This window comes from Letharia lupina, assembly GCF_014066315.1.
Source record: "Letharia lupina isolate WasteWater1 chromosome Unknown contig_6, whole genome shotgun sequence".
NCBI classification, from domain to species: Eukaryota; Fungi; Ascomycota; class Lecanoromycetes; order Lecanorales; family Parmeliaceae; genus Letharia; species Letharia lupina.
In genome coordinates, this window is record NW_023502975.1 from 2198496 (window position 1) to 2221992 (window position 23497).

Below are 23497 nucleotides of genomic sequence, written 5' to 3' on the forward strand. Positions count from 1 at the left end.
CCTTGGTGCGGTGTCCCAAGGAAGAGAATTGCGTACGTAGAGACGAAGATTGAATGCAAATGCTCTATATGTGCCGAGGTTCTGCTGGCGGAGTAGGCCAGCGCCTGGAAGCCAAGTCTATTAGACCCATCTAATTTCGGATTGAGAAAGTGCTGAAGATGCCCTTTTGACAATGATACCCCCAAGTGAATGGCATACAAATATAATGGGCCTTTCTGAAGCGCCTTCTATCTATATGTGACCCATTTAGTGGATCAATTGAAGAGCATTCGTACAAACGCTTTATGTCAACAAACATGACAGAGCGGCATGTCTTTAACAGCGCTGAAATGATTGGAGGAAATGAGAAGTATCTGTGGCTATTTCTTCTCGCTGACTGAGAGAAGAGAATAGGAATTGTTCCAGGGACTAGAGGAAGCCATACCTCACGGTCTGCTTGGAGCTGCGCGACAAGAGTGTGCGCATGGTCCAAAATGGTATCGGAGGATGTGCTGCCCATGAAAGAATGCACATTCGCATTGTAACCCCACGTCAGGATCCTGGCGTTAGAAAGAGCTTTAGGGAGCATGTCCTTGTCCCCCAGCCAAGGCACCTTTAATCCCTCGAATGTCCATGTCTTGAGAGCATTGCCATACAAGCCGTGAACTGCGACAATACTGAATGTGTGATCAGGCTGGGGTCTCTAGCTGGACGACCAGGGCGCATACTCCACTGTAGGGTTGATACCTGCATAAAGCTTGATGACTCCATAATTCGTCGTCATTTTGCTCGTCGTTATTTTGCAAACAGTACTATACGTGGGTAATGTTTCTGGAAAGCTTGGGGTAGCGGAAAAAAGAGCAGCACTCAGTGATGTGAAACTGGTAGCTCTGTTATGGCTCTAGTCCGCTTCCTGAGGTCAAGCGGAAACAAACGAGGCTGAGAACATTGGTGAGAGCTAGGTAATGTCGGGGGCATGCATGTATACCGACAGGAATTGATGATGAGATACGCCCGAGGGGCACTCGGGGTAAGCTGCATATCGGCGTCTGGCTATGAGGTTATTCCCGCTCGAAGTGGCTTGATGAAATCAATTATGACCGTCGTTGCAAATGGAATGAAGATGTGCCTAAGCTAAATGCCTCTCTACTGCTACTCTCGCAGTAAATACGCGGCGTCAATGTCTGTAAAGCTTCCTATCTTGACAGTTGACAGCCAATATTAATGGTCTAGGATCGCTCTGCACATCCGCTAGGAGCCTTGGAAGGGAAAGGGGCAGAATCCAGCCTTGGCGCGCTTAACCTTGAACCGTGAACCCCCTTGAATCTTGATGCCTCGGAAAATCGAGATGTACCTTTGATATGAATCCATGACTTTACATTCCCCTTTCCTTTTGTGAAGTATTGAAGCTGCTTTCTTGAGTGACATCCCGTCAGCTTATACGCACCCTGACACCCTGACAGCCATTGACAGATAACCGTTTCCCCACCATACCCCACTACGTGACTACCGGCTCCACTATCAATCCTCTCCACCATGTCTGCCGGGCACAATGAGCCGAAACTGCTCTACAGCGTCGGCAACATAAGTGCATACCACATTCAAGATGGCCAAGAGTCACCTCTCAGCCACTCTGGACCGCAGACCTTGTCCTTGCTCATGGTCCCAACATCATCTCCTTTCGCTGACCTATCTTCCGCCAATCCTTCTAGTGCAGCACCCGAGGAGGACTTCTACCTGCACCTGCATCTCCCCCCAGAGCTCGACCTCTCCCTACCTGCGACAACTCAGATCTACCACCAGCCTCCAAGAAGCTACCTGATCCCACGATGGGATCTAGGACCAGAGAGTGGTGCTTTTACTCGCATCGAGTTTCCTAAGATCGGGACTGGACCTGACAGGGTCACGCAGGAAGATGTTGATACGTTTGAGACGATTCTAGCACAATGCACTGCGTTTCTGGAACGGGCGAGCTTCACATCTGCGGGTGAAAAGAAATATAATCCGGCGGATTTCGCTCCTGGCGAGGGTTATGTTGGCTCTGGCCTGGGTGGCACTGAGAAGGGCCACATTGTCCTTGTGGATGAAGAGGATGGGTCTGTCGTTGGCGAGCTTGGGGAGGGTTTCCACGTTGTTGAGGGCAAGGATGTACACGCCGGCTCAAAGAGTATGATAAACTCTCCTACCAAGGGCATTGAATTGGAAGGAAGCATGCTAACTCTTCCAGGACCTGTTGAGATTCAATTGCCCCAGGAAGGCGAAGGCAACCAGATCAACATCACCAATGCTTCAGAAGAATATCTCAAGATGGCGAAGCATCCTGCCTACAAAGACTCAACCCTGGTGCAAAATGCTGCTGTTGCTTCTCGTCTTATAGTCACGGGATCTGGATGGCTAGCGAATCAGATGACCACCGGGGCAGACAACTTCACTAAGAAGACCAAGCCGAACCCCAAACCTATGACTTTCACTCCGACTACTCAAGCAAGGGTGAGAAAACTGAACAGCGTCACCCAGGGCGCTGTCGGTCTGTCCGCAAAGACCGTTGGCCAAGTCACCAGACATGCGCAGAACCTTGGCGCAACCTTAACTCGCCGGAGCGAGCAACAGAAAAAGAACCATAAAGCTGACAGAGAAGGCTACAAACCAGGCTTGTTGAACAAGTCTATGATGGCGTTTTCGACCATCGCAGACGGCGTCGATTATGCTTCGCGTAACCTTTTGGCTTCGGGATCCAGCGCTGCCACTCAGGTCGTTGGCCATCGGTACGGAGAAAATGCAAGAAATGTTGCCGGAAGTATTGCAGGTGGCGTGAGGAACGTAGGTCTTGTTTACGTAGATGCCGCGGGGGTTTCGCGGAGAGCAGTCATCAAGTAAGTCTCAGTCACTGGACAGCTTATCAACTCGGACACAACGGCTAATTGAACGACTAGATCGGTTGCAAAGGGAATGGTGGTTGGCAGAGCGCCTGGTGGAGGAGACTTGGTAGTTGGCGGTGGAGATGGCGGGGCCATTCCTCCCGAGGCGATGCCTGCTGATAAACCCGGGACCGTGGGAAACCAGAGTATGGGCGCGGGGTCGGGTACGCAAGTTGGCTTTGGCAACAAGACTGCTCCAATAACGGAGAAGTCGAGCTCATTGGGTGAGCCACTGGGCTCCTAAGCACCCCGGCGACCAATTCTCGAACGCCGCCCATCATTTATAAAGCGTCCGCCGGGATCGTTCACCAACCTGTGGCTCCATCGCAACACAAGACAAAACGTATTTGCTAAGACTACCGCTTCGCATATGGATCTGCCCGGGTAGATATTCATGTGGCAACATGCTATTAGGGTCAATGGAACAGGCAAGTCATTTGGCGAAAAAGCCTCAACATAGGACCCGAGCGACGGTACTTTCCACCATGCTCGCTGCCAATGTAGGTGTTAATTTCAGCTGTAAATGTCACTAAAAAAAGAAGGTGTCTGCACCCAAGGAAGAATTGCTGTCAGTCGGATACTCTGCCTAACCTGCTCTCACACCCAAGTTCAAAGGCTTGATGCGAGTCGGTGGGCAGAAGGCAGAAGGCAGAAGGCAGGAGGATTTCCGCGCCTAGGACCTGGCACGTTTACTAATATCTTGTCTGCTGCTCGGGCCTCACTATGATGTGCTTGTGGCTTACCCCGGGTCTTCCCATCTCTCCATAGTCCAAGGGATGGAAGCTGAAACACCTATCTCATGCAGGCAGGAGACTTGAGGCGCAAATTCAAGTCTATTCATAGGTGGAAAATCATTAATCTTAATCGTTTCCTTGGGCGCTTGATGATACCAAACCACTTGAAGTTGAAGTTGCCCCTTGAGACCAGTGAAACATGAGATGAAGATAGGGTGCCTATCTTTGTTGTTATTATTATGATGATTATTATTATTGTAGAATTAATCAGTCCAAGTAGCTGAGCGTTTTGTAAATATATTTGCTAACATCAGCCCTTCCAATCGAAAAGTCTGGGCTGGGCCGCCCAAGAAAAAGTTGCTTTCCTTTAACACCCCCCCCCATGCTCCAAAGAAATTGCGGCAGGGAACTCTAACCGATTCTGAAAGAAAGCGATCCAACTCTGCAACAAAAACAACATCCAGCTTTAAAGCACACCTCTCAACTCTCCCCCCGCCTACCGCTTCCTTACAAGGCCAGGCCGCACCGGCTTCTCGAGGCTCTTGGACGACGCCAATTTTACCAATGACAGCTGTATAGCTTCATTTCCGACCGTCGTTCCCACGCTCCTTCATCTGCATTTCCTTGCCTTTCTCTGACATGTGCTCTTAATTCCCGGCGATACTTCTATACAAACCTTTCGATTTGGCGCACAACCGACATCTTTATACCATCCCAATGACAGAGCATACTCATTGAGTAGAAAGATTGCGCTCTCTGTTCTCTACCATATCGGAGCAGGACAACGCCTTCTACTATTAAGAGCTTCGTCAAGCCCAGCTGCATAGGATACAGCCTGAAATCCTTGGTTTTACACTGACCCAACATCTTTAGAAAATACGATCCACGGCCGACGTCTTCGGTTTTCCTACCACATTGGCCAGCGCTGGGCTTCCAGAACATTCAACCAAGACACAGAGTCTCGGCTTGGTTCTGATAATTGGCTGAGACTCAGCTCTCTGGAAAATTGACTTGTTGCATGGTCTAATTACCAGAAAACTAAAAAGAGGTGGAGCTCGCCGTGGCTCTGCTACATCCCGAACACCGCGAGTCAAGTCGATCAGGACTGCCCGGCGAGATTGGAGTCTCCACGCCACTTTAGAGAGGCACCAGAGGGTCGCAACGGAACAGGGTCATACATTTGGCCTGTGTCAAAGAGTGGGCGGGAACAAGCCGGAGCAGGTACGTTGTCGATTGCTACGATGCAAGTAGCTTCGCAACAGACACAATCACCAGTCGGCCCTGGCACATATGCCGTGGACCCTTCCTTAGCATCACGACGGCAATACTCCCAGCAAACCTCACAAGCAGGTGACCAGAGCCAGAGCCACTCGCAACCGAGAAGCTCACCTCACTCATCGACACGACCATCGACACGGCCAAGCGGTAACGGAAATCAAACTCTGGAGCCTGATGCCTCTCAACAAGCTCCATACCAATCTTCTGCGGGGGCCTATCATTCGAACTCGAGTACTCCTCGCGGTCAGGACATGGCTAGCACTACCCATGCATCCCCAATAATCCCTACTACATCTTCGTCGCCTCCGCATCAGCAGAGTCGGAGAGACCAACGAGGGCAGCAATCACATCAAGCCCGCCCACCAATATCACCACCTCCAAGAACCTCGTCAAATCAACGTGGCCAAAGTATCGGTTTACCATCAAATGCACCCCTTGCCGATAGAACAGCTTCCTCGCGGCAGACTGCTCAAGCGATTGACGAGCGCCAATCTGCATCCCGCAGTGCTGCAGCAGAATCACTGAGTGGTGGTGAACCTGGAATAGACAATGATGCGGCAGCAGCAAGATCACGACGGAGAGGGCCGACTTCGTCGGAAGGACCGCAAAGGGCAACAAGCACCCGAGAACCAGGCTCTCAACAGTCACCCACCGCCGTGGAAAACCGCTCAGCCTCAAATGTAGCCTCCGCAGCGTCTCACACCAGGCCTGGAAGAGATGAAAGCCAAATAATTAACCGAGTCGTGGTGGACGATCCTGCTGTCGACCTCAAACGCGAACAAGAACGGCAATTGGAATCCGTGCCAGGACTAGCGGTCGTGAACAACGTGACCGCTGAAGACGTCGGCAGGGCAGCTCCTCGAAGCAGGCAAGATTATTCGGCCAGTGCAGGAAATCCAGGACGAAGAAAAGAGACGCGATTTGGTGAATATATTCTCGGGCAGACTCTCGGCGAAGGAGAATTCGGCAAAGTCAAGTTGGGCTGGAAAAAGAATGGGGAGGTTCAAGTAGCGATCAAGCTCATCCGACGAGAGAGCCTTGGGCAGAACCCAAGTCGACTGCCCAAGATCTACCGCGAGGTGTCCATCTTGAGGGGCCTCGAGCATCCAAATATTGTCAAACTCCATGAAATGATTGAGACGCCTCCCTACATTGGTATCATTTTGGAGTATGCATCTGGTGGTGAATTGTTCGACTATATCTTGAATCATCGGTATCTGAAAGACAACACAGCCCGAAAGCTATTCGCCCAGCTTGTTTCAGGGGTTGGCTACCTACACAAGAAGGGTATTGTGCATCGAGATCTCAAACTTGAGAATCTTCTGCTTGACCGAAATCGTAATATTGTTATCACGGACTTCGGTTTTGCCAACACCTTTGATCCCCGCGATGAGCTGGGTGAAGACATTGAGAAAAAACTGACGGACCGGGAATTTGTCAGGAGGATGGATCTGGAGCGAGTCCAGAACGGGAGTCGGAGAGGAGATTTGATGGCGACAAGCTGTGGTAGTCCGTGCTACGCAGCACCTGAGCTTGTAGTGACAGATTCTCTCTATACCGGAAGGAAGGTCGACGTTTGGAGTTGTGGGGTCATCCTGGTAAGACACTCTTCCAGCAACCAGATCAACGAACAGTCTAATCTTTGCTATAGTACGCTATGTTGGCTGGCTACCTGCCCTTTGACGATGACCCTGCGAATCCTGAAGGGGATAACATTAATTTACTTTACAAGTACATTACGACTACAGCTCTTACCTTCCCAGAATACGTCACTCCGCATGCTCGTGACCTCTTGCGAAGGATCCTAGTCGCCGACCCCAGGCAGCGAGCGGATCTATTTGAGGTCGCCAGGCATAGTTGGTTAAGCGATTTTGCGCATGTGGTGGCACAAGTCACAAGCAGTACCACGACCGTTGGCGAGATCGCGAATACCACTGTCACAGCAGGTAGAGTCTCTCTCTTCCACACTGTCTCTTACATGTGTTTTGCAGCCACCTTTGCTCTGAATCTGGATGTTTTGCTTGCCAAACTAAAGCTGACTCTGTTCTCACTAGATCCACAAGATGCTCCTCTGCTCGTCCGCAGTGCTTCTGTTAGAGAACCAGCCAAAGCACATCCGTCCAACATGTCTCCTGTTGGCGCGCTCACTCATCAAGGTAAAATTGACCCTGAGCAAGCGATTGAAAAAGCCAAAGCACCTCGTGATCCTAAAAGAAGGACTGTGCAAGTTGAATACGTCGCTCCGCAAAGCCAGACAGTTAGAGGCGAAGGTCTGCCTCTCATCAGCTCACCCGCTACAGATGTCTCTCCTCAAGCTGCTTCAACAGGTCAACAGAAGACTCGCGCCAGGGCCGGCAACGAAGGGCCGGAACCTGTCCCTCGACAATACAGTGCGACGACTAAGTCTTCGCTTCAAGACGCATCGGTTGCACCGGCCCCGAGGTCAAGTCAAGCATATCAACAGGGGCCAAATAGAACCCAGTATCGACCTAGCAGCTCCCAGCGAGACATGGCGCCTCCTTCACGGCCACCTAAGGATCTACCTCGTTCTGTGTCTGAATCTACTAGCGCGTTCGGCCCGCTTCCAACCTCGACCGTAACCAGGCCCACTACTGGAGGGTCTATGGCTTCCACAGCTGGTCGATTACCTTCCAGAGGAAACTCTTACAGTCAACCACTTCCACCTACGGTGGCACCGACAAATGCAGAAGGACGGCTTGCGCAGCCCAAGAGTGGCAAGCAATACAATATCTCAGCGCCGATTCCCCAGTCAGGACCTTACGGTCAGAACGAATCAATCGGCCTGCCAAGCACTCAGCAGTATGAGCCTCCAACATTAGGAGATCACAGAGATCAATCTCGAGGGCACAAACGGTCAAATACTTTGGGAAACTTTTTCAGGACAGGTTCGATCTCTGGTGGCAGGTCGCAACCTCAGTCGCCTGGGGAGCCACAAAGAGAGAAAAGATATCCACCTACAAGCATGAAGGCTCCGATAGCAGCTGATAGTCCCCGGCAATCAACAGATTCACGGCGGCCCTCATTCAGCTTCGGACGGAAGAGCAGCGATTTGAGAAAGATCACTGATCTACCCAAACAGGAGAAGCCACGGAGATTCTCTCTATTGCCCGCTTCTTTCTCATTAAAGGGATTCACCAGCACTGGCAGTGGGAAAGATGCGAGCAACGAGATGAGACCAACTTCTGAGCGGAGGCCGTCGAGCAACGTTCAGTCAGCCCTTTCAAGCCGAGCTCAATCGCGTCCGCAGACCATGGCATACAGTAGAGGCCAAAGTGGAGGCAATAGCTATGGACAAGAGGAGAACTTCCCCGCAACATATGACGGTTCGCGGGACCGTGCACGAGATAGTCCTGTACAACAGACGCGAAGAAAAGATGTCCCTTCTCGAGGTGGGCAGCAGAGCGAATATGACAACCCACAGACCGAGACTCCTCACGATCCTTACCCCACTTCGAAGCCGCTGCAACCGGGCCAATCGTATCTGGATACGCCTACAGAGTCCCAGATATCTATTAATCATCGACGCGAGCGGCCTGTCTATCCTCAGGGTTTTAACGAATACGAAGAAGAGGCAGCCGGTACATCGATTGCTCAAAACCGAAGCGGACGTGGACCGAATGTTCTACAAAAGAACAATCGGAAATTCGCAGATGCGTACGAGGAAGATGCGGATCCAAGTTATGGGGTGGGGGGTCAACACGCCGGGACGTCTGGGGCAGCGAGAAGGGTGATGGATTTCTTTAGAAGGAGAGGCAAAGCAAGAGCCGGGGAGGAGAGGGTGTGAGAGAAAGATATGAGAGAAAATGGTGGACTGTCGAGAAGGGGCGAATGGGATACACAACAAGGGGCGCTATCCATGCAGCCTGCAAGTTGCTCGGCGCTTTCCATACCCCCTTATCCATTCAGGATATAGCAGCGTGATGGAATGAGCTTGCTTGTACATGGTGCGGCGCATTGGAGCAGAGCATTTCAGGAGGCGTCTTTTCCGTCCTTGCTGGAAGAGTTGGGACATACTTATCATTGGGCAGTTTTACTAGAGTGCAAGCTAGCGCTTGGGGCGTGTAATTCGACATATCACAGTGGCACAGTGAAATATTCCCTTGCTGCATGTCTAAAACGGGTGTGGAGAGGTAGAATTAATTCATTGTAATGAGAAGCCTCCTCGCAGGCAATAGATGTGAGCTTGTTGGGATGGACAAGACCATTCTTGGGGCGTTTCAAGGTACACATTGAATGCATCCGAAGCATCATATGACATATCATTCGCTGCCTCCAAAGTACGAGTCTGTACCCCGGGATTAAAGGGCAAGATGTCAGTTGAAAATGAGGCATTCTGATACATGATAGTAATGGATTTGTGTCTCGAGTAAGGTAAGTAAAGTAGGTAGTGAGTAGAGTACTTCATGCAGCTTTCCCCGCATCGTTGTTAGTTAAGGTGTCTCGGGTGTGGGCTTGTTGAAAGGCGGGGTAGTTGCAAATCGCATGTCTAAAGTAAAGTACCTAAGTCATAGGCAATCCTCTAGTAATTAGTGGTAGAGTATGCCTTCCTTTAACTCTTACTCCTTACCCTTGCCTTGCCTTCTACTGTCCTCGACTGAAATACAGCGCTGTCTGCCATAATGGTCATGGACTCGCCTCATGTGTGTATGTGCCAGGATCTGAACAATGCTTGGTACAAGCTGGTCTTTCTGCTATATGCAAGCCTTCCATCTTTTGAACCAGAACCGTTCTCACGGGCTCCAATCCACATCAATTGCCAGTATCGGGCCTTCTGCTGTCTATCCCATTGGAAGGAACGGATCTTCTGGAAAAGCTCTGCACCTTCCTAGCATGGTCCTCAGCGGGCCTTTCCTCTTGCCGTTACCTGCTTTCAACGTCCAATGATCTCCTGGCCCACTTCGTCATAAATGTCATAGCACATGCTATCCTACAGAGTACCTGGAGGTACAAAAGGAGCATGGATGCCCCCACACCGTGGCTAATCGAGGGCGTTTTCCTCTTGTCTTCATCAATATCGATCCTTGGTCGAGCCTTTGCCATAGCACCTTTGCTGGCTTTCACCTACCTTTTTTTCCTTCTCGCTTATGCTATTGGCTGCTTCAAGCTACGCCCACCTAGCCCAGTCATGTTTCATTCTCCCCTCTCCATTTTCAACCTCTTCATTTTCTGCACTCTGCAACTGAGCAGATTTTCCAATGCTCAGAATGCCGTTTCAACGACGACTTCATATGCGGGGACACCAACCAGTTTCAGACCCGTATTCACTGTGCCGTCGTCTGCTGATGTCGGCGCAACGTTGATACCTAACATTGAAGACCCGCAAGCCAAAGATGCTCAAAATGTTTGTCCCGGATACACTGCCTCTAATGTTGCTCGAAACCCACTGGGGTTGACAGCGACCTTGACGCTAGCCGGCTCATCATGCGATGTATACGGGAACGATATCCATACCTTGAACCTGACCGTCCAGTATCAATCCGCAGATCGCCTTGCTATCAGGATTACGCCAGCGGTGATCGACGCTTCGAACTCTTCTTACTACAACTTGCCAAGCTACATTGTTCACCAGCCCACTCCTGATGCTGATGCGAACAGCACGAGCTTGTCAAGCGATCTGAGTTTTGTATGGAGTAATGATCCGACATTCTCGTTTTCCGTCTACAGAGTCTCTACTGGTGACACCCTTTTCTCAACACTTGGGACAAAGCTGGTATTCGAAGATCAATTCGTGGAGTTCGCCAGCACTCTGCCTGATAATTATAACCTTTACGGATTGGGGGAGACAATCCATGCACTCAGGCTGGGAAACAACTTCACTAAAACGATGTATGCCGCTGATACAGGAGATACGATCGACACGTAAGTCGGGTTTCAAGCCCTCCTTGATGATTTTTTGTTCCACACCTGAAGCCCTAAATCCAGGAATTTGTACGGCTCGCACCCTTTCTACTTAGACACGAGGTACTACGAAGCCGACACCAATGGCAATCTTTCGCTGGTCACCGCTAATGAGACTACTGCAACCGCGGACTATGTATCATACTCACATGGAGTGTACAACCGTAACGCCCACGGCCAAGAGATACTTCTGAGGCCAACAAACATCACCTGGCGTCTCCTTGGAGGTAGTATCGACATGTATGTCTTCGCAGGGCCCACCCAACCAGAGATCACCGCAGCATATCAGATGAGTGCTGTCGGGCTACCAACCATGCAACAATACTTCACGTTCGGATTCCACCAGTGCAGATGGGGCTATGCGAACTGGACTGTACTCCAATCCGTGGTCGATAACTACGAGGCGTTCGGGATTCCGTTGGAAAACATATGGACTGATATCGATTACATGAGCCAGTATAGAGATTTCGACAACGACCCCATCCGGTTTAATTACAGCGAAGGAGCGGGCTTCCTATCCGCTCTTCATGCTAGTGGTAAGCATTACATACCCATCATTGACTCGGCCATCTATGTTCCAAACCCATCGAACGCCAGTGATAATTACAGCACATTCGACAATGGCAATGCGACAGATGCTTTCATGACCAATCCAGATGGTAGCTTGTACATCGGTGATGTCTGGCCGGGCTACACCGTCTTCCCCGATTGGATTTCTGGAGGTGCCGGACAATGGTGGATCAACGAGATGGTCAATTGGCATAGCAAGTTGGCCTTTGACGGAGCATGGATCGACATGTCAGAAGCCTCATCTTTCTGTGTGGGCAGCTGTGGTTCGGAGAACATCACCTTGAATCCCGTGCACCCGTCTTTTGCGCTTCCTGGCGAACCGGGCAACGTTGTTTACGGCTACCCAGAGGGCTTCAATTTGACAAACGCCACGGAGGCAGCTTCAGCTTCTTCCGCAGCAGCTAGCCAGTCGTCAGCTAATGCCGCGGCTTCTTCTTCTGGTGATACTATTTATCTAAGGACTATTCCTACTCCAGGCGTGCGGGACGTCAACCACCCTCCCTATGTGATCAACAATGTCCAGGGCGATCTTGCGGTGCACGCAATATCGCCGAATGCCACTCATGCGGACGGTACGCAGGAATACGAACTCCATAATTTGTTCGGCCACCAGATCCTGAACGCGACCTATCATGCGCTCCTGGCCGCAATACCAATAGTGCGGCCGTTCATCATTGGTCGATCAACTTTTGCGGGCAGTGGCAAGTGGGCAGGGCACTGGGGTGGTGACAATACGAGTCTCTTTGCTTATATGTTCTTCTCTATCCCTCAAGCTCTATCGTTCTCCTTATTCGGCATCCCTATGTTCGGCGTTGATACCTGCGGTTTCAACGGCAACACGGACGAAGAGTTATGCAACCGTTGGATGCAGCTGTCCGCTTTCTTCCCTTTCTACCGGTATGTTCAACTCGGAGTCATCCCTGGCCCCTCAATACTCCTAATGGAGTCGTGGAACAGGTTGTGGGAGCGCGGACGGCCTCCTGCCCCCGCTGTACCCCATCGGCTTGTCTTACGGCCTAAATTTGTGTCATGAGAGGGGTATGCTGACTACAGAATAGGAATCACAATACACTTGGCGCCAATTCGCAGGAGGCGTACATATGGTCATCTGTCATCGATGCCAGCAAGACAGCAATGAACATCAGATATCAGCTCTTGCCATACATATACACCCTGTTCTACCTGGCTCATAACACTGGCTCAACCGTTATGCGTGCTTTAGCCTGGGAGTTTCCTCATGATCCCTCCCTCGCAGCCGCAGACCGGCAATTCTTCCTTGGACCAGCCATTCTTGTCACACCGGTCCTAGACCAAGGAGCCACCTCCGTCGACGGAGTCTTTCCCGGCGTGGGCAAAGGCGAGGTGTACTACGATTGGTACACACTTGCTGCCGTCGATGCATCAGCTGGAGAGAACGTAACGATTGACGCACCGTTGGGCCACATTCCTGTCTACGTCCGAGGCAACAACGTGATACCGACGCAGGAGCCGGCGTTGGTGACCAGAGACGCACGGAAGAACCCCTGGGGTGTGATCGCTGCCCTGAGTCTGGAGGGATCTGCGAGTGGGAGTCTCTATGTCGATGATGGCGCGAGTCTGGTGCCGAACGCAACGCTTTACGTCGAGGTAAGCCCCTTTGCTCTCTTCGACTTGTCGCCCTGCGATGATCCGGTCTCTGATCCGGATTAGTTCACCGCTTCAAACAACGCTCTGTACGCCTCAGGGCGTGGTATGTATATAGACACCAACCCGCTCGCCAACGTCACTGTCCTAGGCGTTCAGGATGCCGTTACTAATGTGTCGCTGAACGGCATGGCTGTAGGGGGTAGCAGTGTCAATTATAACGCGTCAAGCAAGGCATTGACGGTGACGGGCCTCAACAATGCGACGAGTGCAGGGGCTTGGAGCAAGGACTGGGTGCTGAGATGGGGTTGAGCCGCTTGTGAACAGAGGGCCAAAGGAGGAGAATCCTGTTAGGCGGTCATGAAAGGCAACGATGTATCTTACGTGATGGCACTCATGATTATATGAAAAAGACGATGAGATAACGCCGAAAACACGACGCTCATACTGTGATCGTTGAAGGTTGTAGTTTGTTTGGGACGAGTCGCTCTCTCGCTGTTGAGCTCAACAATGGACGAGTCTGTACACTACTTGGAGGTTTCTTGTGGTCTGATGCCCAGGAAAATGAATTGTCAGTCATATTGCTGCTGGCCCCTTGCTAGCAAAGACGGGCGACAACCACTGCTCAATGGTTCCTGCCGATGCGGGAAGATGTCCGCCTGCTTAGCAGCAGCACCACCACTGGGACGAAGGTCGTCTTGAACGGAAGGGTCTCCGGCTCTCTGCTTCTCCTGACTGCCGTTGAGGCGTCAACGGAGGCAACCCCTTTTGCTCCCGCCAACTGACCGGCTATCACAAAGTCGTACTATCCACCGCATCCGGTCCCTTGTTCTCACCACTTTCGTCTGCCGCCCCATCGTCGCCCTCCGCGACTCCATCTGCATCCGCCACAACTATGTCCCCGTCGCCGTCTTTGGTCTCATCCTTCCCGTCCCCCTTTTCCTCTTCCTCGTCCGCCGCCCTCCCGACCGTAGCTGCCATCGTCTCACCCTCCCCCCTCCGTCCCAACGCCCCCTCAAGGTCAATCCCACCCGCCAATCCACTCCTCGGGGTCTGCGGTCCCATGTCCTCCATCCCTATCACATCCGGGCCTCTCGCATGCACGGGCTCAATTTCCTCGGAGTCCAGAATGTTTTCGACATCCCCACCCACAGCTCTTGTCGCAGCAGCCGAAGCGGCGGCACTGCTGCGCGTGACCCTTCCGTTCGGTGTAGGTGCTGGTACAGGCACGATTCCGGCTTCTTGCTCTTGACGTAGCAGTTCTCCTTGGGTGATTCCGTGGCTGATGTTGCTGTCGTCGCGGGGGTGGGCGCTGTGTACACCGTTCACGTTCACCGTGACCGTTTCCACCGATCCAGCTCCATTTGGTCCATCGATGACGCTTGTGCTCTCGGTCCTCAAGTCGCTGGTTGGACCGTTATGGATCGGCGTCGGACTCCCCGTAAGCCTTATCCATGGTATCTCCGTCAGCTCAGCCCCGCCAATGAAATCCTTATCCGCCGAACCAGGACTCGGCGATGACGTGCCATTGAGGAGACGACCATTCGTAGTAGCTGCAGGAGTGAGCGTAGCGAGAGGGAAGACGGAAGCTGGACTGGCGACTGAGACGATTCGGTCAAGGGCGCGGAGGTAGGAGGGCAGCGTTTTGTAGTGGTTGGTGGGGTAGAGGAGAAGCTCGGCAAGGCGTTGGGCCGTGTGAGGTGGGGCGGTGGGGAAGCCGGAGCGGAGGGTGGATTGAATGGTACTGAGGAGGGAGAGCAGTGGGGGTGGGAGGGTGTTTGCTGGTGGTAGGGCGGCATTGTCGGTTGTTGGAGAGGATTCGGTTTTGATGGTCGATTTTGAGTCTTCTATTGATGGGTCTGCCTTGATGCCGGCTTGCTCTTCATTCTCGGGAGCTTCCTGTTTCGTATCTCCAGACTCTTCTTGGAAACTTGGTCTCTCTCTGAACGGTTCCTCCTTCAATGGCGGTTCCCGTTTGACGGAGACATGTTCTTCTTTCAGCGACGGTGGGAGGGATCCCGGTAAAGGTATCGATGGCGTAGGGAAGTCATTGTAGGCGATCTAAGTGCGTTAGTCACCGTCGGTCGAGTAAGCTTCCAAAGGTTGTACGTACATGGTCCAATCTGGGCAACAGGCGGTCTAGTAGGCCAGGCCACTCTGCACTGTATGAAGCTCAGTCCGTGTGCCGGTCTAGGACGTAGTGCTAGCCACTGCTGTTAACAAGCTTACTAGTCCATCTTGCCATCCTTGGTCAATTCTTCTAACAGTGCATCATCTACGAACCCAGAGTCAGCGGGCTCTGGTCTTGGTGGTGTGTTTTTCCTGAATGAACGGAAATGTATATGGACGGGCGTGCTGACCTGACGCCATGCTCTCTCTGTTTGGGGGCGATGGTGGGCAATACAACAAAGGTTCAATGATTTGGAGCTGGGAGCATTGATATAACGGCTGTTGGAACATCCCGGCGCGTCAACAATGACTTAGATTACAGCTACGACGTCGACAAGTACTTTGCCGCACTATATGGAATTACTTGTAGTATTAAAAGCAGGACCTTTGCTATTATTCTAATTCACATTCTATGTATTGGGAAATGGCCGTTTCTTGACTATCTCTACTCCAGTCCACAATAGCTCCTTTTTTTCCCCGCGCTCTTGGGGTTTCAACGAGACGACATCTAAAACACTGGGAGTGAAATCGTTCTGAAACGAGAATGGTCAATTTTGTTCATGATGTCCGCGAAAGCCATGAACGCCACATCACACCAGTTCCTGCCATCCCTAATCGTGAAATAGAACAGATAGTATCGGAGGGATAAAAAATAGGCATACATTGACCACGAAGGGCCTCAGGTATCAAAATTGCCAAATACCAGTGATATCGAATGCACATCCGGGCAAGACTTCCTGTGCTTGCCTCGCCTGACTGTTTGATGATTCCCTTATTCTTCCCAAACAAGAACGCCGGCCAACCTTTTCCGAAAGATGTGCTTCTCGTTCAATCAATCGTCATACGGCTGGGTACTGGACCATGCGAGAGATTAGGCATCTCCATCATATTTGGCTTTTCATCTTCGCTTTCCACTTTTCGATTCGCGATGTAAGGCTTTAGTCCGTGTCTGAAGTTCAAGGCGCACATAGTGGCGTTAATGATGGTGAGCATAATCAGGACGATTGTGATCACTGCAAAAGAAGTGAGGCTTTTGCGAGCAGGTAGATAGCGCTTGGCCCTTGATGTGTTTTGATACATCCGGACGAGCTTGAAGAGGAAGTAGGCCAGTCCTCCAAAGTAAAGGATCTAAGCAGAGCAATGTCAGCAAATCTCGCTTTCGGCCCTCGAGCCCGGAATGCTTACAATGGTGGCAACCATGCCCGACAAGCTCTCCTTTCGAGTAAAATACCCGGCCATAACAAGGATGAGGATTGTGACTGGGATTGCGGCGATCGTCAGACCAAACTCAATATCCTGAACATCCACGACGACAACCACGAATTGGACGGTGAACCCAAGAAAGAAGAAGAAATCGAATTTGAGGAGGGCGATGTAGATCTATGAGCACTGATTAGTGAGTTCGGCAACCGAATTTCAAGCTATTCAATGTACCTGATATGCTAGGTACCGCCTTTTCATCCTCAAATCCGCACTGATATGCTTGTAGATGGTCCAGGCGAATTCGTCGTAGATTTTTCGTGCCACAATTGACATGGCAATTGAGCCTACTGCTATCACGCAAGGAATCGCGATGAGAAACGGCTTGACAGCACTCCAGGTTGTGGAAGTTCCACGAGAACCCAGACTTTTCACAGCGTCATCGATTTCAGCCATCTGAACGGCGGCATATATCAACAGACCGAGGTTGTAAAGGCAAAGCCCAATGATTTGAATTGTATTCTTAAGCCGAAGGGCATCGTAGGCCAGGATCAGTTCGTAGACAAAACCGAAGATGTACAGAGTAAGAAAGGTTGGGATAGTATGTTGGTAGTCATTAGCGTCGGCGCCTTTAGGTGGTGGATGGAGACTTGTTTGAAAAAGAGCGAAGACGTATCTGCAACTCCAATGTAAGCATACATCACATTCACCGGACTGCGCAAATCTCAATCACGATGCGCTTTACAAGGTCGGAGGCGAGCACGTATCTTCCCTGGGCTGAGTCGACTTACGCTTCGAAGCCTAGGACTATGGCGGTCTGCACACAAGTCACCCCAACAAAGGCCCACGTCCACACAGAGTTTGGCCTATACATTTTCGATCTCGCCTGACCACCGCCAGCGGTATGGGTCGCAAAACCTTCGCGGTGATGGTAACCACCAGCGTACGCTCTGTCTGATGGCTGGCCTCCGAGGAGGGAAGCTGTGGCCTCGTGGCCCCGAATTTTGACGGCTGATGGCGAAGAACTGAAAGAGATGCCTTAGTCTAGCACTCCTGTTGGAGTGTTCGGGATCTATGAGACCAGGAGACCCAGTCAAGACCGCGAAGAAGATTCGACCTCGATGCGCTCCGCGGCTGTAGTAAACTGGCCTCCTAATTCAAGATCGACTCGCTGCCGCTTCTTTGACTACGTCGTTGTGCTAGACTGCGACGGAGGGCTGCGTAGAATCTGAAACGGGTTGGAGTCGAGGGTTTGAGATAGGTTGGACGACGAAGAATCCTTTGGCAGGCCCAGACAAAAATAAAGATCAAAGAGTTTGAGAAGCGTCGTTGAAGTGATAGGTAGGACTAAGATAGGCGCGCGTTTGTTTGTGAGGACTGTCAGGTTGACCGATGTCGTTGTGTCATTGTGTCGTTGTGGTAGAGTAGACCTGGTAGATGTCAGAAACGTCTGCTGCGTCTCTCTTCTCCCTTCCCTGCCACATGAGGAGGCGGCGACTAGACTCGATGAGGAATGGCTCTAATTCAACGAAACAAAACCCGTATTCGACAGCAAAAAATCTTCAGTCACAATCAAAATGGCTGACTGTAAACAGGAGGATTATATTAGAGATGAGAAATACGGCTGCTTCCACGCGGTAATTGGTCACTGGCGAAGAAAAGGCTGTTAACATTTAACCATGCTGCGCATAAGCCTCTTTTCCCCGGCTTGCATGAAACCTCGAACCTAGCTTATCATACAATCATCTCTCACCATATTCTACTCTTTTTAGCCATCGAGCGCCAAAGCCATGCAATACTCATGCAATACTCCATGCTTGAACTCCGAGAAACAAACACCACCAACACCCTGCTCTTCCGAAATCGATTCAGTTCAATTCCATACCCTCGTCTTCCTGCATTTCATTGTCATCCATCTCATCCGCAACATGACCTCCCTGTGCTCTGGCACTTCTCCTCGCCAGCTCACTGCCAGATCCACCAACACCAACCTTACCACCTCCGAGACCTCCCACCACCTCCAATTCCTCCCCTCCAATCACTCTACCGTCCACATCGATTACCTCACATAATTCCATCATGCTGTGTCGACTCAGACTGCGGAAGCCCTCCGTCCTCACCACACGTCCCCAATGAGTCAGGCAGTAGTTGGCCGCACGTCTTCGAAGCCACTCCTCTTTCGCCGTTCCTGCCCGCTCCCACACCACCGCTGCATGCTCGACATCTAACTCGCGACTGAGCCGACGAACGCACTGTAGACGCAGCTCTGGCATATCGTAAACATCAGACATAACAAGAAGGCCAGCAACTTCTCGGAGATCCGGACAGTACTCGGGATGCTTGTCAATGCTATCAGTATAGAGATAGTAGAGAAAAGCTCGGACAACGCTGTACGGCTCTTGAATGTGCATTTTTTTCGTATGAAATTCTGACATCTGCGACTTATAAACTCGGTTAAAGTGCGGCCAGCGAGCTTGCAAGATTAGCTTGTGCACGTGGATGGGGGTGGACGTCGAGTCCGAAGCATTCAAGAAGAATGGCGTCTGAGACGCATCTGTAGTCGTAACTATAGAAATTGCCGATACGTTGTCATCATCCGCTGGATCGTCGTTGTTTGCGGTAATGGTAAAGTCGCTACCACTTGCCTCTGGCGCCCGATCAAACATTGACGCCAGATCTGAACCAAGGCTGCTCATGTGTGAGGTGGAGTGTGTGTCGGAAGCAGGCATTCTGGAACTCTCCGCACTAGGCTCCCATGTCGACTCACTGCCCAGCAAGCCGAATTCGCGGAGGTCTATCGCCAATACATCGCTGAGGTACTCTTCGAGATTTGCAGCACCATTCTCCGAAGGTTCCATTGCACATCCGAGGAGCCAGGCCGTTGTTCCCTCCTCGTTTACCGCACAGTAATGCCAACGGTAAGACGGATCAAAAATCTCGGAACCTTCGGCAAGTCGTTGCCATTGTTGAGTACCGAGCTCGAGGGCTGAAAGATTACATTCTGATGGACGGATAGTGCCCGCTGGAGTAACGAAGTCCAGTAGGGCGCCAGAAGAATAGACGTGGAAATGTGTTCCTAGAGCCGGAGACGGAACATTTGGGCCTGATACAAACTTCGTGGACGTCATGGCTCCAGGAGCTGCGGGCTTGGCGACAAGATTGGAGCTGCGGACCTGCACGCTACTTGAATTGGCAGTGTAGCTACCGCTTCCTCCTGTATGAACATGCTGCGCTGAAGGGTGTGGGCCGAAATGCGAACGTGGACTCGGCCCTGCTCTCTCCGTTGTGGACTCAGAAATACTGTGTGCCGGGACAGATTTGAAGGCAGGACTGTTCTTCAGATCTAGTGACCATAATTCGCCAGTACGCTCCATGTCAGGCCCTAGACCGCCAAAGACCCATATGCGGCCTCCCCATATCCACGTAGAATGGTCGAAGCGTGCGACGAAAGTCCAGGATCTAGACCAGGTCCATGTCTTGAGGTCAAGGTAGCATATCTCATCTAGTGTGTAGGTTTCCACGCCAGCTAGACCTCCAACAATGAAAAGCTTGTCATCGTAGACCGCTGCGGCATGTCTTGCTCGGCCTTTTGGTATGGGACCTTTAATTTCGGGCTGAGTCCAATGAGAAGTTGCGAGATCGTATATAACGACGTCGGAGAGATATTCCCGATGTTCGTTCTCGCCGCCGTAGACCAGAAGCTTTGAGCCTTGCCAAAGGCAAGCGGTATGACCTGACCCGTGCGTTAGCTCATGCTTATCAAAGGTCTATTGTGTCTTTATATTTACCCATCCGCACGCCTGGGATATCTCCGTAGTTGTCCACAAGTGTCCATTGCAGCGTATGTAGGTCTAGCCTCAGGACATGATTATAGACTGTTCGCGTGTCAATTCAGTCTCTGATTTAGCCTCAAGCGGGCGAACATAGATTAACGGGGAATCCTACCCTCATCAGTATACTGGTCGAAGCCCCCGAATGCATAGATCTGATTCTTTCCACAGTAAGTCACGGAAGCATTGACCAAGCAGGCGGGTCTTTGCCCGCAAGTCCTTGACACTTTAGGCTTGTAGCTTTCTTTTGACATTCGTGCTCTCTTGGAAGGACTGGCGGGCATAAGGTAGGTATTGTTTGACGAAGATGCGACTGAAGGTGGTGCTCTTGCTCCGTGACCAATGCCACTCCAACCGCCGGAATAAGCTTGTGCTTGTTGGAAGCCAGAGCTTGTTCCACTTGGCTGTTGATTCATGGTTGAATTTATGGTAATGTACGTTTCATAGAAGATGTGTAGGTACTAAGCATGAATCCATGGCTACCTTACAGAATCGGAACTCCAGGATATGTTAGCAGGGTTGGGTTGAATGCATGATCTTGTTTGCAGCTGCAATAATACTCTAAAGTATTTACTGTATTAAAGTAGGTTCGGAATGTTTCAAGCACCAGGCAATAATGACGGTGAATGATCGACACCTCATAGGGCTGAACCAAGATTCCAATTCCCGTTGCTGGGCAACAACGCTAGCGCCATTACGCTTGCTATGTTTATGCCGGGACTGAGCTTCTTGCTTTGTCCTTCACCAACCTCTTCTCTCCGCACATTCCCCCATCTCCAACTCCCTGCATTTATTGCAAACATCATTACCTTACGCACGAGACATCTCTACAATCCATTAGACCATTCCAACATTGTTGATCTGTTCGACCCACCGATTGCAAGAGCTTCTCTGCTAAGGAACCCAATTGACAGCATCTTTTCCGGCTACACATCATCGACTATTAACTAACATACCCAGGATCCATTTACTTGAGACTCTTGGGATCTCGTACGAGTCCGGAACATAAACAGCGACATTTGACAATCCCTCGCTGGTCAATTGAACTATTACTAACCTGAGGACCACCGGTCTTCTTCACAGCAAAACCGATCGATACATTAATTTGTCCATTCGATCCTACTATTCATCTTTCACAATGGCAACCGCTTCGGTGTCAACCCCACTCAAGAGTCACCACGGCATCTTCTCCACACGCACAGCTGGCGGACGTATACCGCTCACACCGTCACCACGCACAAGAACAACAAGCCTTGCCACCAATGTCTCAAGTACCTCGTCTCCGTTTACACCTCCTCGCCAGACAACCGAGTCGACTCGCATAGTCTCGCAGTCAGCATTTGGCAACGTGACTTCCTACTTTTCAAGATCAACTTCTAGGAATACTTACCGAGACTCACCAAAGTCAAATATTGCCAAAGCGAAGAAATCCCCCAAGCACCTCGAGCTTGGTGTCTCGGACTGGACGTTGACCGGGACTGGGACGACCGTTGGGCAGACGCCATCAAAGAGTGCCAGCCGAAAGAAAGGTCCACTTCGAACGAGATCAGGCAAGACTACAGTCCGCCTTGAAGCTGGAGATCGCTTTATCCCTAATAGGAATGCAAGCGAGGGCATAGTCACAGCTGGTTCTGGCAAGCTTGATGAAAGCCATCGACCAAAGGCTAGCAACGGTGAGGGCTCAACGGTCCTGGCGAATGCTGTCAGTGCATTTGATCTTGGTGGCCTTGCTGCAGAGGATGATGCCACAGTAGCGCTTGAGGGGCTTAACTTAGGAGACGGTGACGAGACTTCTTCGTACACAAAGCCTGCTCCAGATACCCTAGCGTACGAATCGTCATTAGCAACTGCATGTGGTGTTTCACTTAATACCCGCATCCTCGCCTTCAAGCCCGCACCACCGGAGTCGTCAAAGCCGATAGATCTCCGGTCACAGTACAATCGTCCACTAAAGCCTGCCAATGCAGCTTCTGCCCAATTCCGCCGAAGAGTACTCACTGCCCCTGAGCGAGTCTTAGACGCCCCTGGTCTCGTCGATGACTACTACCTCAACCTCCTGGATTGGAGTTCTGGCAACCAAGTAGCAATTGGGCTCGAGCGCAATGTCTACGTCTGGTCTGCTGAATCTGGCACAGTCAGCTGCTTGCTGGAGACCGCTGCAGATACTTATGTCAGCAGCGTAAAATGGAGTGGAGACGGTGCTTATGTTGGAGTTGGTCTTGGCTCAGGCGAGGTGCAGATCTGGGATGTGGAAGAAGGCACCAAGCTTCGGAGCATGCATGGTCATGATACGCGCGTTGGAGTCATGGGCTGGAACAAGCACATCCTATCGACTGGTGCGAGAAGTGGCTTGGTATACAATCACGATGTCCGCGTCGCCCAACACAAAGTTGCTGAACTTGTCTCCCACACATCTGAGGTCTGCGGTCTTGAGTGGAGAGCGGATGGTGCCCAGCTTGCCACTGGCGGCAACGATAATCTTGTTTCAATCTGGGATGCTCGGTCTCTAGGTGCACCTAAATTTCAGAAGACAAACCACCGGGCGGCAGTCAAAGCTCTGAGCTGGTGCCCATGGCAGCCAAACCTGCTAGCTACTGGCGGAGGCTCGTACGACAGACACATTCATTTCTGGAACACAACAACAGGTGCCCGGACGAACAGCATTGATACCGGCTCACAAGTGACGAGCCTTCGTTGGAGCAACCATTACAAGGAGATTGTCAGCTCCAGCGGCTTCCCCGACAACTCCCTCAGCATCTGGAGCTACCCAACCTTGGTCCGGAACGTCGAGATACCAGCACACGAAACAAGAGTCCTTCATAGCTGCTTGAGCCCCGATGGCCAAATGCTGGCAACAGCGGGTAAGTTCTAAGTATTCTCGTTCGAGTGATGAGACAGTCGCTAACTATCAAATTAGCTGCGGACGAGAGCCTCAAATTCTGGAAGATCTTCGAGAAGAAACCTGGATCTGCATCAGCGATCTCGAGGGAAGGTGGCGTGACCGGCAAAGGAGGTGACATGGTGAAGCAGATGACAATACGATAGACCTCACGAACCTGCATTGTGGGTGGTTTGAGGTTCATGTCTGTTGATCATGTCTTCTTGCAAGGGGTGGTCATTTTAGATCATTCCAGGCCATTTTTGAGCAAGGGAGTTTGGGCTTTCCGGGCAGTGATGTGAATCATGCATACCACTCCGTTATGTGGCTAGCCCAAGCCAGCATTTTGTACATTAAGAGTCAATCAACACAGTCATTCATTCATTCATTCATTCATTC

The 23497-nt window shown here is 51.2% G+C and overlaps 7 protein-coding genes across 7 annotated transcripts; 4 read left to right on the forward strand and 3 right to left on the reverse strand.

Annotated features, from left to right (window-relative positions):
- Positions 1-1515: 1515 nt before the first annotated feature.
- HO133_009368 (uncharacterized protein) lies at positions 1516-3141 on the forward strand (the record flags this gene model as incomplete). The annotated part of the gene is made up of 3 exons (XM_037300229.1): positions 1516-2146; positions 2207-2852; positions 2913-3141. The coding sequence occupies 3 exons, from the start codon at positions 1516-1518 to the stop codon at positions 3139-3141; spliced, it is 1506 nt and encodes a 501-aa protein (XP_037155055.1).
- A 1731-nt stretch (positions 3142-4872) lies between these two features.
- On the forward strand, positions 4873-8714 carry HO133_009369 (uncharacterized protein; the record flags this gene model as incomplete). The annotated part of the gene is made up of 2 exons (XM_037300230.1): positions 4873-6507; positions 6561-8714. 2 exons carry the CDS (start codon positions 4873-4875, stop codon positions 8712-8714), a joined length of 3789 nt encoding a protein of 1262 aa, XP_037155056.1.
- Positions 8715-10055: 1341 nt separating this feature from the next.
- Positions 10056-13333, forward strand: HO133_009370 (uncharacterized protein; the record flags this gene model as incomplete). Its single annotated transcript, XM_037300231.1, has 4 exons — positions 10056-10789; positions 10853-12295; positions 12457-13024; positions 13088-13333. 4 exons carry the CDS (start codon positions 10056-10058, stop codon positions 13331-13333), a joined length of 2991 nt encoding a protein of 996 aa, XP_037155057.1.
- Positions 13334-13813: 480 nt separating this feature from the next.
- Positions 13814-15391, reverse strand: HO133_009371 (uncharacterized protein; the record flags this gene model as incomplete). Its single annotated transcript, XM_037300232.1, has 4 exons — positions 13814-15082; positions 15135-15183; positions 15251-15296; positions 15382-15391. 4 exons carry the CDS (start codon positions 15389-15391, stop codon positions 13814-13816), a joined length of 1374 nt encoding a protein of 457 aa, XP_037155058.1.
- A 627-nt stretch (positions 15392-16018) lies between these two features.
- On the reverse strand, positions 16019-17874 carry HO133_009372 (uncharacterized protein; the record flags this gene model as incomplete). Its single annotated transcript, XM_037300233.1, has 6 exons — positions 16019-16318; positions 16376-16570; positions 16625-17066; positions 17182-17415; positions 17491-17576; positions 17821-17874. 6 exons carry the CDS (start codon positions 17872-17874, stop codon positions 16019-16021), a joined length of 1311 nt encoding a protein of 436 aa, XP_037155059.1.
- A 384-nt stretch (positions 17875-18258) lies between these two features.
- Positions 18259-20636, reverse strand: HO133_009373 (uncharacterized protein; the record flags this gene model as incomplete). The annotated part of the gene is made up of 3 exons (XM_037300234.1): positions 18259-20123; positions 20179-20265; positions 20336-20636. 3 exons carry the CDS (start codon positions 20634-20636, stop codon positions 18259-18261), a joined length of 2253 nt encoding a protein of 750 aa, XP_037155060.1.
- Positions 20637-21358: 722 nt separating this feature from the next.
- HO133_009374 (uncharacterized protein) lies at positions 21359-23265 on the forward strand (the record flags this gene model as incomplete). The annotated part of the gene is made up of 2 exons (XM_037300235.1): positions 21359-23081; positions 23138-23265. The coding sequence occupies 2 exons, from the start codon at positions 21359-21361 to the stop codon at positions 23263-23265; spliced, it is 1851 nt and encodes a 616-aa protein (XP_037155061.1).
- Positions 23266-23497: the final 232 nt, after the last annotated feature.